The sequence below is a fragment of the Hylobates moloch genome, unplaced genomic scaffold (assembly GCF_009828535.3).
Source record: "Hylobates moloch isolate HMO894 unplaced genomic scaffold, HMol_V3 SCAFFOLD_24, whole genome shotgun sequence".
Classification (NCBI taxonomy): Eukaryota; Metazoa; Chordata; class Mammalia; order Primates; family Hylobatidae; genus Hylobates; species Hylobates moloch.
The window spans coordinates 16,049,646-16,063,860 of NW_026652299.1; the positions used below are offsets into that span (position 1 = coordinate 16,049,646).

The window sequence follows — 14,215 nt, forward strand, 5'->3', positions numbered from 1 at the left end:
TCGTTTCTTTTTTTAAATTAACTGATTTACCTCGAGTGCCTTCTAGGAATGTCTGGACATTTGTTCAAAAACATGACTACCATAATCCTAGACTTCTGATTTCTATATCAATTTAAATCACCAATTTACAGTTGTTCAGTTTTTTTCCCTAAGAAAATAAAAGCCAGTTTTTTTGAAGCTACTAAAAAATTTGACTGTTAAGACAACATGTAAATCCTTTTTGTGATCCTAGTGCAAGTCACTTTATGACTGCTGACTTAAGTGCCTAATCTATAAAATAGGGATAATTAAATCTGTTCTATTTACTGCAAGGATCAACTGAGATATCAGGAGAAAAACAATTTAAAATGTCAAAAACCTACTACTGTACACAATAAGCATAATGTCATTTACTTTTCCTTTCATTTTCAATCCATTTTTTTCCTTACAGGATTACAGAATTAATTTATGTAAAGTATAATATAACCCCCAGACAGCATAACAGAATCTATTCAAGCTCTATAAACAGCATTGAGCTAAAAACTTAGCGTAACAATTATAAATTCCAAATTTAATGCTAAATGACATTCACATTTCAGTAATTCGTTCTTCACTGCAGTGCATAAAGTTATAGAGCTATTAAAAGACGTGAGTGAATTATGAATAAACCGTTATTAAACACAAATAGTTGAAGAAATACACCTCAAATTAACAATAGCCACAAATATTGATTTGGTCCATGTAATGAGAATGAGCAGAACCGTAGAGGCAAGGAGTTTACTGTAAATCTACAAGATTTCAGTAATAAAACAGGAGAATATGCAGCAAAATAGCCCAGAGCAACATAGAATATATGAGTTAATAAACGTTCTCAAAGTCGTGTAGATTTTAACCTAGGAAGACAACAACGGGAAGAAACCAAAGACTGAACGTCTATTTTCTTTGAAACTAATGGATTTTTTTTTAAACTTGCAACATTATTTCACACTAGATCCCCTACCAAGACTGCCATTAAAAAAAATTAAACCTCTTTTCAGCTCAAAAGTTTATGTTTCAGGAACGTACTAACACCAGTAACCGTGAACGTCAGGTGGTTTCTCTTTGTTGCTTATCGATGACACAGCTTTCTTCCCGACAGTCCACAACTAATTACAACCCAACTGCTTGCCTAATGGCCCGTTCCTACCTCCATCTAAACAGTAGTAACGAAACGGACGTTCAAGCAGCCCAAAGAGGGTCTTTGGAGACAGAGAGGGACGTCAGGGAGAGGGTCGCGGGGGTCTGGCTGCGCAGGGGAGAGGCTCGGGGCGACGAGCGGGGCTGGGCGGCTGGGGCCTGCTGGCCGCGTCCGTCGCCCCGAGCGGGGAGATTTCGGCCGGCCTCGGGGCGCTTTGGAGACCAGGGCCAGACGGTGCCTCCCGCCCCGGTGCCGGGAAAGACAGCGGTGGCGCCAGGCCCGCTGTATTTCAAACGAACCGGGGAGGCGCTGAACAGCCACAGGCCGGTAGCCCGGGCCTCTCGGACACTGAGGAAAGGCTGGGGGCGCCCGGGGCCTGAAGGAGCAGGGCGCTGAGGGTCTGCATGGCCCGTGTGGGGGATCTGGCGGCGGAGTCGCAGCCGTCCCTGGGGCGCGGGGTAGTAGTGGCAGTTGTGCGAGCCGACAGGCGCCCGCGTCTCGGGGAGGGCGGGCCGGCGGCTGAGGTATACAAGAGGATGAAGGTAGGCCGGAGGGGTGTCCCGGCCGCCTCTCGAACCCCTGCCTCCTTCACCTGCCACAAACACCACGAAGACCGCGCCGCTCCTTTTGGCCGTCGCGATGGCGGCCGGAATGGCGCCCTGGAACCACAGCATCGCTCCCTTCGGGCCCAGGCGCTCGCTCGGTGTGTAGTTCTCCGCAGTCCCGAAGCCGGCTCTGCTCTCCGTCTTCGTCCGGCTCTGCGGCCCCCGCAACCTCGGCTGGTTCGGCCCCCACCTCCGACTCCGCACAAACAGCGCACGCCAGTCAGCAGCACCCGGAGACGCGCGCTAGCGCGCGCGAGAACACCTCACGCCACATGACGCAACCCGTCGCTGTACGTGCCCCAGGGCCTTCTCTCGTTGGCGAGTCGGTGGTGCGTGCGCGCGCCCGCTAGGCCTCCGGTCGCGCAGTCCAGGAAGTGGAGGAAGGCGGTAGGAAGGATGACTAACCGCTAAGACACGTCGGCGGCGCCTGCCGTGAGGCATGATGGGAATTGTAGTCCCCTTAGGCTTATTCGCCTCCATATTGTGGAGCATGTAACTGTGGGTTCTGAGGCACGGCTAAAGGGGGCAGTAGTGAGGGCCACGACACATTCTATAAAGGGGAGAGGGAGAAAGAAGTGTCACTCCAACTGGCATATGCTATTCTCGGCCTCGTTGAGACTCTCAGTGTGGAGGAAATAGTCCTCGCATGGAACTAAATGGGCTTTGTAGGGATTAACTCCGAGGCTTTGATTTCTTCTGAACGTAGCCCAACCTTGTAGAAAAACAGGATAAAAACCGCAAGTCACCTTCCATAATGACCTGTAGTCCATGAGCCCAAGCGGAGGAATTGATAGAACGCAGGCCTTCAGCAATTTCCTAGACACTGCATAGAGATCATTCCAAAACTTCAAAACGCGTTAGGCTATTGCCACAGCTACTTTTTAAAGTAACACAAAAGCAGAGAATAGATTATTTATTTTCCAGCTACTTTCCATGGTAATACAAAAGAGACTAGATAGTGATTTATTTTCCAATTTTCTGGGAGAGTGTCCTATAATCAAGATGTGGCACTTTGTGATTGGCTGCCATTAAATGAAAACTGATTCATATTTAATACTTTCATGAAATCACATGGTCTGTAATAACTATTAGCTAAAAGCTTGCATGGTTTATTAAAGTTGCATATACTATTATGTTAAATTCTACATCAATTAAATTTATCCTCCAGCAGTACAACTATCTGACAATCTTTGCAAGATAAAGGAAGTGATACATCTGAATATACCACCTTTCCTACAGATATTTTCCCTAAACATAGCTAATTATTTGCACTCAGATTTTTGTACTTTTTTTCCCAATCAGGCCTCTCGTATATAGTGTTATTATAAACTAAGACATAATGCTGATTAGGGACAGTTGCTTCTACAGGACAACAGTCCTATAGAAAAATTAGAATTTACCTTTAACATCAACTTTAATGGACTTCTTGAAATTCCATCAATCTAGAAATTATTACAATAGAGCTAGGTCTTTAATTATCTCTAATTTTAGAATTAAATAAGAATACTTCATAGTTTTATATCCATTTGTCAAATGTTTATTACTCATCTATTATGAGCTAGGCATTGTGCCTAGCACTGATAAGGAGGTGAGGCAGTCAGAAAAAGGCCCTGTCTTTGTGACTGTACAGTCTAGTCAGGAAGACAGACATTGAATAAGTGATTATGAGTGATGATGAATGTCACAGAAGTGTAATTCAGAGTGCTACAGAAGTGTATGAGGATGGGACCGAACATGGACTAGTGGAGTCAGAAAGGGCCTTCATGAGGAAATGACATTTCGGGGAACTCTAGGTAGGTGAAGGAGATGGCCATTCCACATGGAGCAAGCAGCAGTGTGAGGCTCTGAAGCAAGCAAACACAGTGCACTTGCAGAACTAAAAAATGCCCAGTGTGGCTATAACATAGAAAGAGGAGTGTGGTACAAGGGAGGCTGGAAAGCTAGGCAAGGATCAGATGATACAGAGTCTTGAAAATCATGTTAAAAATTTTAAGACATTTTTCTAAGGATTACAGGAAGCCATTGAAAAATTTTAAACAGAAGAGTTGGCCAGGCACAATGGCTCACGCCTGTAATCCCAGCACTTTGGGAGGCTGAGGCGGGCAGATCACGAGGTCAGGAGTTTGAGACCAGCCTGACCAACATGGTGAAACCCCATCTCTACTAAAAATACAAAAATTAGCTGGGCGTGGTAGCACACGTCTGTAATCCCAGCTACTCAAGAGGCTGAGGCAGGAGAATCGCTTGAACCTAGGAGGTGGAGGTTGTAGTGAGCCAAGATGGCACCACTGCCCACCAGCCTGGGCGAAAGAGCGAGACTACATCTCAAAAAATAAATAAATAAATAAACAGATACATATAAGACTTCCATTTTTAAATTGTAGCATAGCAATTGAATAGATTGGATTTGAAGTGGAATGGCTGAATGTGAATAGACCAGGTAAGAGGCACTTATTCATGTATTAACATAAGGGAGATAGTGAAGTGGATATTTTTGATATTCTGGAGACAGACCCAATATATTTTGTTGATTACATGTGGAGGTTGAGGAAGAAGGACTCAAGAAGGGATTTTGTGGCCAGGTGTGGTAGCTCATGCCTGTAATCCAAGCACTTTGGGAGGCCAAGGCACGAGGATTGCTTCAACCCAGGAGTTTGAGGCTGCAGTGAGCCATGACTGCACCACTGCACTCCAGCTTGGGTGGCAGAGCAAGACTCTGTCTCTAAAAGAGAGAGAGAGAGAGAGAGATTTGGGGTATCTGCCTTGAGAAATCGTAAAGAAGGTGGTACTGAGATACGCAACACTGAAAGAAGCGAAGAATGGTGGGGAGGTTGTTCATGAAGGAGTAAGTTCAATATTAAACGTGTTTGGAGTACTAGAGAGATATTCACATGGCGTTGTTAAGTAGGCAGATAGCTATTAGTCTTGGAGCTCAGATAACAGTTCTTAACTAGAGAGAGGAAAGTGAGATTTATCTACATACAGGGGATCAGTGAGGCACTGGAGGATAACGATACTATCACTTAGGGAGATGGTGCAAAGTGAGGTGAGACACAAGCATGATTGAGGTCTTAGGGCCTCCAACGTTTATAGGGTTGTATTAAAAAGTATAAACCAGTAAAAGAGACTCAGCAGGAAAGGCAGAGTGTGGGGTGGTGGAAGAAAATGAGAGAGTGTGTGATATCAAAGAAGCCAAGGGTAGAGAGAGTTTTAAGAAAGGAGAAGCAGTGGTGTGGAATGCTGCTGTCGGGTCAGTTAAGATGGGAGACTAAAAAATGTCCATTGTTTAGTAACACAGAGGTCATTTTAAGCTTAGCAATAGCAATTCTTATGGTTCTTGTATAAAGAAGACAGATGGCAGAAGGTTGAAAAGTAAGGGGAGGTAAAGAGTCAGTGAGTGTGAAGGCGAGGAGGAAGAAAGGAACATTAGCTGGACAGGAATTTGGATTGGAAAAGACAGCCTTTTTTTTTTGGCAGTCTTAATATTTTTTCTTTTTATTAATTTTTTTCTTTTTTTGCACACAAAACAATAAACATTTTCTAAAAATACATACAAACAAAAAGATGCATATCAAACATATTAGGAAGGTTGCACATGGGAAGACTGGGAATAGAAATGGGGGGTGGGAATGAAAGAAAATAAATGAGAGAGGGACTTTGTATGGATCAATGATAATAACTCAATCCTCTATGTCTTTGACAAAGAAGAAGGAGAAGGAAGAAAAAGAAAGTGGGATAAAGGATCAGAAAGGGAGGAAAATAGAAAAAATTAGAGTATGACTCCAGGGTAGACCTGTTTTGTTGTTGCTGGGTTGGTTGGTTTGTTGTATTTTTCATATGTTTCCCCATGTTGGCCAAGCTGGTCTCGAATTCCTAGCTTCAAGTGATCATCCCGCCTCAGCCTCCCAGAGTGCTGGGACCACAGGCGTGAGCCACCACGTCCAGCCCCCACACTGCATCTGGCCTCGGTGGTAGACCTCCCAGACGGGGCGGCCGGGCGGAGGCGCTCCTCACTTCCCAGACGGGGCGGCCGGGCAGAGGCACTCCTCACATCCCAGACCATGGGCGGCCAGGCAGAGGCGCTCCTCACTTCCCAGACGATGGGCGGCCGGGCAGAGACGCTCCTCACATCCCAGACGATGGGCGGCCGGGCAGAGACGCTCCTCACTTCCTAGACGGGGCGGCCGGGCAGAGACGCTCCTCACTTCTTCCCAGACGGGGCGGCCCGGCAGAGGCGCTCCTCACTTCCCAGATGGGGCAGCCGGGCAGAGGCGCTCCTCACATCCCAGACGATGGGCGGCCGGGCAGAAGCGCTCCTCACTTCCCAGACGGGGCGGCCGGGCAGAGGCGCTCCTCACATCCCAGACGATGGGCGGCCGGGCAGAAGCGCTCCTCACATCCCAGACGGGGCGGCGGCCGGGCAGAGGCTGCAATCCTAGCACCCTGGGAGACGAAGGCAGGCGGCTGGGAGGCGGAGGCTGCAGCGAGCCGAGACCACGCCACCGCACTCCAGCCGGGGCAACACCAAGCACCGAGTGAGCGAGACTCCATCTGCAGTCCCAGCACCTCGGGAGGCCGAGGCGGGTAGAGCACTCGAGGCCGGGAGTTGGAGATCAGCCTGGCGAACATGGCGGAACCCCGCCTCCACCAAAAATACCAAAACCAGCCAGGCGTGGTGGCGCGCGCCCGCAATCCCAGCCACCCGGCAGGCCGAGGCAGGAGAATCATGGGAGCCCGAGGCAGGGAGTCTACAGCGGGCTGAGACCATGCCGCTTCACTCCAGCCTGGGCAACAGAGGGAGACCGTGGGAAAGAAAAGGAAGGGAAGGGCAGGGGAGGGGAGGGGAGAGGGAGAGTGAGGGGGAGGGGAGGGAGAGAGAAAGAAAGAGGGAGAAAAGAGAGAGAGAGAAAAGACAGCCTTTTTAAAGATGGGAGAGATTTGCACAAAATTAAATGCTAGTGAAAGGAACTGGTCTTAGATTGGACAAATGAGAAAACGGAAGGCCCCTCTGGAGATGGGAGGGAAAATGGGGTATACAGCACATTCTGTTGATGGCCGATCCAGCAGTCATTCTTCTACCATGCCTTCTATTATTCCTTCCTGACAAAGTTCACTTTCTACTGAGAGGCAAAACTGCTGGGTGCAGTAGCTCACTCCTGTAATCCCAGCACGTTGGGAGGCTGAGGCAGATGGATCACTTGAAGTCAGGAGTTCGAGACCAGCCTGGCCAACGTGGTGAAACCCCATCTCTACTAAAAATACAAAAATTAGCCAGGCATGGTGGCGTGCACCTGTAATCCTAGCTACTTGGGAGGCTGAGGCATGAGAATCGCTTGAACCCAGGAGGCGGAGGTTGCAGTGAGCCGAGATTGTGTCACTGCACTCCAGCCTGGGCTACAGAGTGAGATCCTGTCTCAAACAACAACAACAACAAAGCAACCTACCAGATACTGGGCTTTTCAACCTCCCCTTGAAGCCAGTAAGACCTTGTAGGAAGGGTAGGGGGGTGGGAGGGGCTACTTCTAGGAAAAGCTTTCCTAATAAAAGACACATAGAAGAAAGCACAGATTGGATGCAGTGGCTCATGCCTATAATCCCAACATGTTGGGAGGCTGAGATGGAAGGATTGCTTGAGGCCAAGAGTTCGAGACCAGCCTGGGCAACATAGTGAGACTGTCTCTACAAAAAAAAAAAAAGAAGAAAAAATTAGCTGGGTGTGGTGGTGTGTGCCTGTAGTCCTAGCTACTTAGGAGGCTAAGGTGGAAGGATACCTTGAACCCAGGAGGTTGAAGTGGCAATGAGCCATGCTCACACCATGGCACTCCAGCCTGAGTGACAGAGCGAGACCCTGTCTCAAAGAAAAAGGAAAAAAAGAAGGCACAATCTTCCTTTGCTGGATGTGTTTATATGCAAATGATGTCAGGTACTGCTGCAGCCATCTTGTGGCCATGAGGAAAGACATTGCTTATGCTCTAAGAATGGCAGAATGGAATCTAGAAAGCACTTGTGTCTATGATGACCTCACAGAGCTCCTGAACCAACGTTGGGACTACTCAGCCTCCATATGTCTTGTTTTATGAGATAGTAACTGTCCTCACTAGTTAGGCTACTGGAAGTTGGATCTTGCTTCTTGTAATTACCACCATTCTAAACAATCTGGGGTGGGATCCAGAATACAGGCAGATAGAAGAGATACCCTTCCCATTTTAACAGACAGAGGAAAGAAAAAATAACTTATGTATTTTTGTTGCTGTTGTTGCTGTTGTTTTGTTTTGTATTTTTAGTAGAGACAGGGTCTCACCATGTTGCCCAGGCTGGCCTCAAACTTCCGAGCTCAAGCAATCCAACCACTTCAGCCTCCCAAAGTGCTGGGATTACCGGCGTGAGTCACCACACCTGGCCGAAAAAATAACTTCAGATATAAATAAGTTTATTAAAAAAAACAGATATAAATATGTTTATACATTTCAAAACAATAATTTGAGGAAGATTTTACGTGAAAGCTTTAGCTTTTTTTTCTGTGAAGGAGAGGTTATTTGCTGAGAGTAAGGGGGGAGGTAAGGAAATTGGCATCTTGAGTACAAGGAAACAAGGTTTGAAGTAATGTTGTTGAGTGTTGGAGGGCAAGTGGACTAGGGAAACACAGTGTGCCAGACAGTGCAGAAGGGACTGTGAAATTGGTGGTCTTGAATTTGCCCAACTGTGTAATTTTCTTCAGCGGTCACTTAATCCCTGAGTGCAGGCGTGGAGAAAGTGGAGACTTGGATTTATCCAGGGTTTTAGGTGCTAGGCAGTGGGAGAAAGAACTAATGAAAAAGGAGTTTAGGAGATTAGCAATGGAACAATGTGATGGAACATGGAATCTAAATTGGTTGGGGGACAGGCTCGGTGGCTCACTTTGGGAGGCTGAGACAGGTGGATCACCTGAGGTCAGGAGTTCAAGGCCAGCCTGGCAAACATGGTGAAACCCCGTTTCTACTAAAAATATAAAAATTAGCCAGGCATGGTGGCTCATGCCTGTAGTCCCAGCTACTCGGGAGGCTGAAGTATGAGAATCACTTGAATCCGGGAGGCGGAGGTTACAGTGAGCTGAGATCACACCACTGTACTCCAGCCTAGGCAACAGAGTGAGACTTAGTCTCAAAAATAAATAAATAAATAAATAAGTTGGGGAGGGAAAGAAATGCAGAAAGGAGAAAAAAAGCAAACAAACAAAATGGTACAGGGGAGGCAATGGCTTGGAGGGCTCAGAGTGGGCAGGAAACAGGTCAGCAATATGGAGTTTTAAAATGTGGCTGGGCGTGGTGGCTTATGCCTGTAATCCCAGCACTTTGGGAGGCTGAGGCAGGTGGATCACCTGAGGTAGGAGTTCAAGACCAGCCTGGCCAACATGGCAAAACCCTGTCTCTATTAAAAATACAAAAATTAGCTGGGTATGTTGATGGGCACCTATAGTTCCTACTACTCAGGAGGCTGAGGCAGGAGAATCACTTGAACCCGGGAGGAGGAGGTTGCAGTGAGCTGAGATCGCATCATTGCACTCCAGGCTGGGTGACAAGAGCGAAACTCCATCTCAAAATAAATAATAAATAAATAAATAAATAAATACAAATAAAACGTGTCCAGGCATGGTGGCTCACAACTGTAATCCCAGCACTTTGGGAGGCCGAGGCTGGCAGATCACTTGAGGTCAGGAGTTCGAGAACAGCCTGGCCAACAGTGTGAAACCCCATCTCTACTAAAAATACAAAAATTAGCCAGGCATGGTGGCACATGTCTGTAATCCTAGCCACTCGGGAGACTGAGGGAAGAGAATCGCTTGAACTCGGGAGGAGAGGCTGTAGTGAGCTGAGATCCTGCCACTGCACTCCAGCCTGGGCGACAGAGCGAGACTCTGTCCCAAAAAATAAAATAAAATAAAATAAAATAAAATAAATAACAAAACGTTATGCTTTCTGGGAGGGAAAGCAGTCAGAGATTATGGAAAAGATTCTTGAGTCCTGAAGTCTGATATTATAAAATTCAATTAGAACATATCCCCTCTCGGCCGGGCATGGTGGCTCATGCCTATAATCTCAGCACTTTCGGAGGCCAAGGGGAGTGGATTGCCTGAGCTCAGGAATTCGAGACCATCCTGGGCAACATGGTGAAACCTCGTGCCTACTAAAATATAAAAAATTAGCCAGGCATGGTGGCGGGCGCCTGTAGTCCCAGCTACTCGGGAGGCTGAGGCACAAGAATGTCTTGAGACAGGAAGGCAGAGGTTGCAGTGAGCTGAGATCACACCATTGCACTTCAGCTTGGGCTACAGAGACTCTGTCTCAAAAAAAAAAAAAAAAAAAAAAAAAAGAACATATCCCTATCCCTTCTCGAATCAACACACCCTTGTGTCTTCTGTCACACAGTGAAGCCAGAGTCTTCCCTTTACTTGTATGAAACCAGTCACAGCAGCCTTCCAATTGTTTTGTGTTAATCTTAAATCCTTTTAATTTCTACCGTAATGGATACCATGGTGTCCCATCTTCAGGACCCTGGCACTCTATCTCCCCAGCAATTGAGAATATCCAAAGTTGTGTCCTTTCCAGGAGTGGTGCTTCACTGAGGACACAAAGGCCTGGGCCCCTTGCCTCATTTTGGCTTCTGAGGGGCTTCCCATCTCCAGCTCTCTTTGGGTGCATCTCACCAATGTTATCTCCCATGTAGCTCACTCCCTGTCAACCTCCTGCAAACAGATCTCCTCAGTCTGTTTCTGTGAACCCAGCTGAGAGACATACCTAATCACCTGATGCCTGAAAGATTCATACAGCTTTCCTAACTACTCTGTCTTCTCTCCAGTCTATCTCACACAATTATGTCATATCCATCTTCCCTGATTCATGTTTCTGCTTAAAAATCTTCAGTGCCGGCCGGGCGCGGTGGCTCATGTGTGTAATCCCAGCACTTTGGGAGGTCCAGGGGGGCGGATCACGAGATCAGGAGTTCGAGAGCAGCCTGACCAACACGGTGAAAACCCATCTCTACTAAAAATACAAAAATTAGCCGGGCAAGATGGTGTGCACCTGTAATCACAGCTACTCAGGAGGCTGGGGTAGGAGAACTGCTTGAACCCAGGAGGCGGAGGTTGCAGTGAGCCAAGACTGTGCCACTGCACTCCAGCCTAGGCGACAGAGTGAGACTGTGTCTCAAAAAAAAAAAAAAAAAAAAAAAAACTTCAGTGCATCTGTAGTGCCTCCAAAAACAAAGTTTGTAGCCATTCAAAATCCTCTGCAGTCTGGCTCCAACCTGCTTTTCCAACATTCATTTCTTCTCTTTGCCCACGTGGGTCCTCTAAACCGACAGTACTATTATTCACCTACCAGGGCATACTCTTTGCCAACTCTGTTTTTGTTCACACCATGCTGCTTCTTGCAAGGTTCACTCTTGCATGGAATTCTGTCCCTTCGCTTATTATTATTTTGTTTTCCAGACGGCGTCTCGCTCTGTTGCCCAGGCTGGAGTACTGTGGCGCGATCTCGGCTCACTGCACACTCCACCTCCCAGGTTCAAGCAATTCTCCTGCCTCAGCCTCCCAAGTAGCTGGAATTACAGGTGTGTGCTACCATGCCTAATTTTGTATTTTTAGTAGAGATTGGGTTTCACTATGTTGGTCAGGCTGGTCTCGAACTCCTGACCTCAAGTGATCCTCCTGTAATCCCCTCCCAAAGTGCTGGGATTACAGGTGTGAGCCACCACGACCGGCCTCTCCCTTATTAAAACTTTGAATGCCTGTTATGGGACAGGCAATAGATTAGGTGCTGGGTTTGAACTATTGGTTAATTCATTGACAATAATACTATTTTTGTCCTCAAAAAGCGTGTAGTCTAGTCAGTGAGAGAGATTGATACATGAATAGGTGACCATAATTCTTTGGCTTGGATAAAATGAAAGAGCCATGTACTGGTTATTGTAGAGGGAAAGGAGGGGTGAGTGGTGGCCTGTTGAGGGAAGTGGTATTAACGCCAATTTTCAAACAGACCTGAATCACAAACTACAGCAACTTTTTATACTCAGGCCCTTACCACAGAAGTTTGTTCACTGCTGCGCAGCAGGAAAAATATGGCATGGTTTGTACTGTTATTTTTCTTCCCAGTGCAAACCCTTAATTCTAGAGATAAAAGACTTCCCGTGAGCTGAGTCCCAAGGTTTTGTGGGCTTCTTTGATAAACAATGAGTGGTGTCATTGCAATGAGCTCTTCTCTGAGGGGTATTGGGTCTTAGGCTGGTTACCAAGTCTAGAGCTGCTGAAGAGGAAGGTCAGGTTTCAGCTGGTGTCTCTGTGACCATTGGAAGAACCCTCATCACATCAGCTTGACCCTAATGTGCATTCTCAAAGTCCTGCTTTTTGTCTTCCAAGCCAGAGAGGTTGTTCATGGTGGTCCCAGGGCAAGATAGGGAACCATCCCATGTGGCTTGCCATAAAGCCCCTGGCTTCCACCTTTGAAATCTCCCTGTTTGCCTCTGTGACCAATCAATGTGTGCTGTTTCTGGTTTGCTCTGTGGAGGCCCTGCAGCTGTTTACCTTACACAGGGCCCTTCTAACTCTCTTCATGTCTTGGCAGTGTGGGATGTATGAACTGTGTTTGGTCTTCTGATGTTCTTACTGGGCCTGCAAAAGGTTGTAGAAAGGTCATGTGCATTCTCCTTTGCCACAGCCCCTCCCACTACTAAGCTTCACTCATTTACTTACACTCAGGCTATAGCGAGTATTTGAGTTTGCGGTCCCTGCTGTACATGTGAAGCTGGCATCAGACAGGCATCAGTGTACTCACAGCATTGGCCAGTGTGTCACATACCTTTTCAGTACTGGCTCCCGTCACGTCTTGGGGAAGAGCGCAGTTTCTCATGGTCATTTATATCCTGTGAACATTTTATTTTATGTAGTTACTTAAAGTTCTGGGTTTATATCTTCTCTCTTCCCCAAGAAGAGAGTTCGGAAATAATAGCTTTGGCTGGGCGTGGTGGCTCATGCCTGTAATCTCAGCACTTTGGGAGGCCAAGGTATGTGGATCACCTGAGGTCAGGAGTTCGAGACCAGCCTGGCCAACATGGTGAAACCCCGTCTCTACTAAAAATACAAAAAATTTGCCAGGTGTGGTGGCAGGTGCCTGTAATCCTAGCTACTCCGGAGGCTGAGGCAGGAGAACCACTTGACCCAGGAGGCAGAGGTTGCAGTGAGCCCAGATCACACTATTGCACTCCAGCCTGGGTGGCAAGAGTAAGACTCCGTCTCAAAACAAACAAACAAACAAAAAAAAGCAAAGAAAGAAACAGTAGCTTTACTCAATCTTCTTTTATTTATTTATTTATTTATTTATTTATTTATTTGAGATGGAGTTTCGCTCTTGTTGCCCAGGCTGGAGTACAATGGCGCGATCTCGGTTCACTGCAACCTCCGCCTCCCAGGTTCAAGCCATTCTCCTGCCTCAGCCTCCCGAGTAGCTAGGATTACAGGCACGCACCACCATGATCAGTACATTTTTGTATTTTTTTTTTTTTTTTTAGTAGAGACAAGGTTTCACCATGTTGGCCAGGCTGGTCTCAAACTCCTGACCTCAGTTGATCCACCTGCCTTGGCCTCTTAAGGTGCTCCTAAGTGGCTCCTAAGGCATGAGCCACTGCACCCAGCCTCAGTCTTCTTTCTATTTTCAGTGTCTTGTATTTTTTGCCAAATGAATGAGTTACTAGTGTCACTGAGGCCAAAGGTTTCCCACTACTACAGTTCTATTTCAGTTTGCACAGAGAAAAACCTACCACAAACTGAATTCTTAACTGTAGTCATTCAAAAGAAATCAAAGGGCATTTCTTACTGAAACTGGATTGGTAACATCACCTTGAAATATAAAGTCTCACATCATGCTTAAAAAAAAAATAAAACATTTTCTGTTCCACAGAAGCCTGTACCTGCTTACCACCAGAGAAGGCTTTATAACTTACATGTTGCAAAGCTGGTTGTATGAAAACTATGTAAAGGAAAAATATTATTCTCTGTTCTTGTTTTTCTTGACTGAAAGTGAGAAGTATAAAAAATGCTAAATATGGCCGGGTGCGGTGGCTCACACCTGTAATCCTGGCACTTGGGGAGGCCAAGGTGGGTGGATCACCTGAGGTCAGGAGTTTGAGACCAGCCTGGCCAACATGGTGAAACCCCACCTCTACTAAAAATACAAAAAATTAGCTAGACGTGGTGGTAGGCGCCTGTAATCCCAGCTACTTCGGAGGCTATAGCAGGAGAATCATTTGAATCCAGGAGGTGGAAGTTGCAGTGAGCCGAAATCGTGCCATTGCACTCCAGCCTGGGCGACAGAGCAAAACTCTGTCTCAAAAAAAAAAAAAAAAAGCTAAATATGATAGATTATACAGAGCATCATCACTCACTGTAGACCAGTAGGAGAATAGTTTAATTACCACATAAGGT

General features: G+C 46.6%; 2 protein-coding genes across 2 annotated transcripts in view; one reads left to right on the top strand and one right to left on the bottom strand.

Annotated features, from left to right (window-relative positions):
• The window catches only part of UBXN4 (UBX domain protein 4), a 43,298-nt gene extending 41,290 nt beyond the window's left edge, over positions 1–2,008 (bottom strand). The window contains exon 1 of the mRNA XM_032145777.2: positions 1,749–2,008. Coding sequence (XP_032001668.1) covers positions 1,749–1,830 — 82 coding nt within the window. The 5' untranslated portion in view covers positions 1,831–2,008. The remainder of the gene's footprint in view (positions 1–1,748) is intronic.
• Positions 1,116–1,749, top strand: LOC116462922 (uncharacterized). Its single transcript, XM_058434410.1, has one exon. The coding sequence runs from the start codon at positions 1,151–1,153 to the stop codon at positions 1,550–1,552; it is 402 nt and encodes a 133-aa protein (XP_058290393.1). The 5' UTR covers positions 1,116–1,150; the 3' UTR covers positions 1,553–1,749.
• Positions 2,009–14,215: the final 12,207 nt, after the last annotated feature.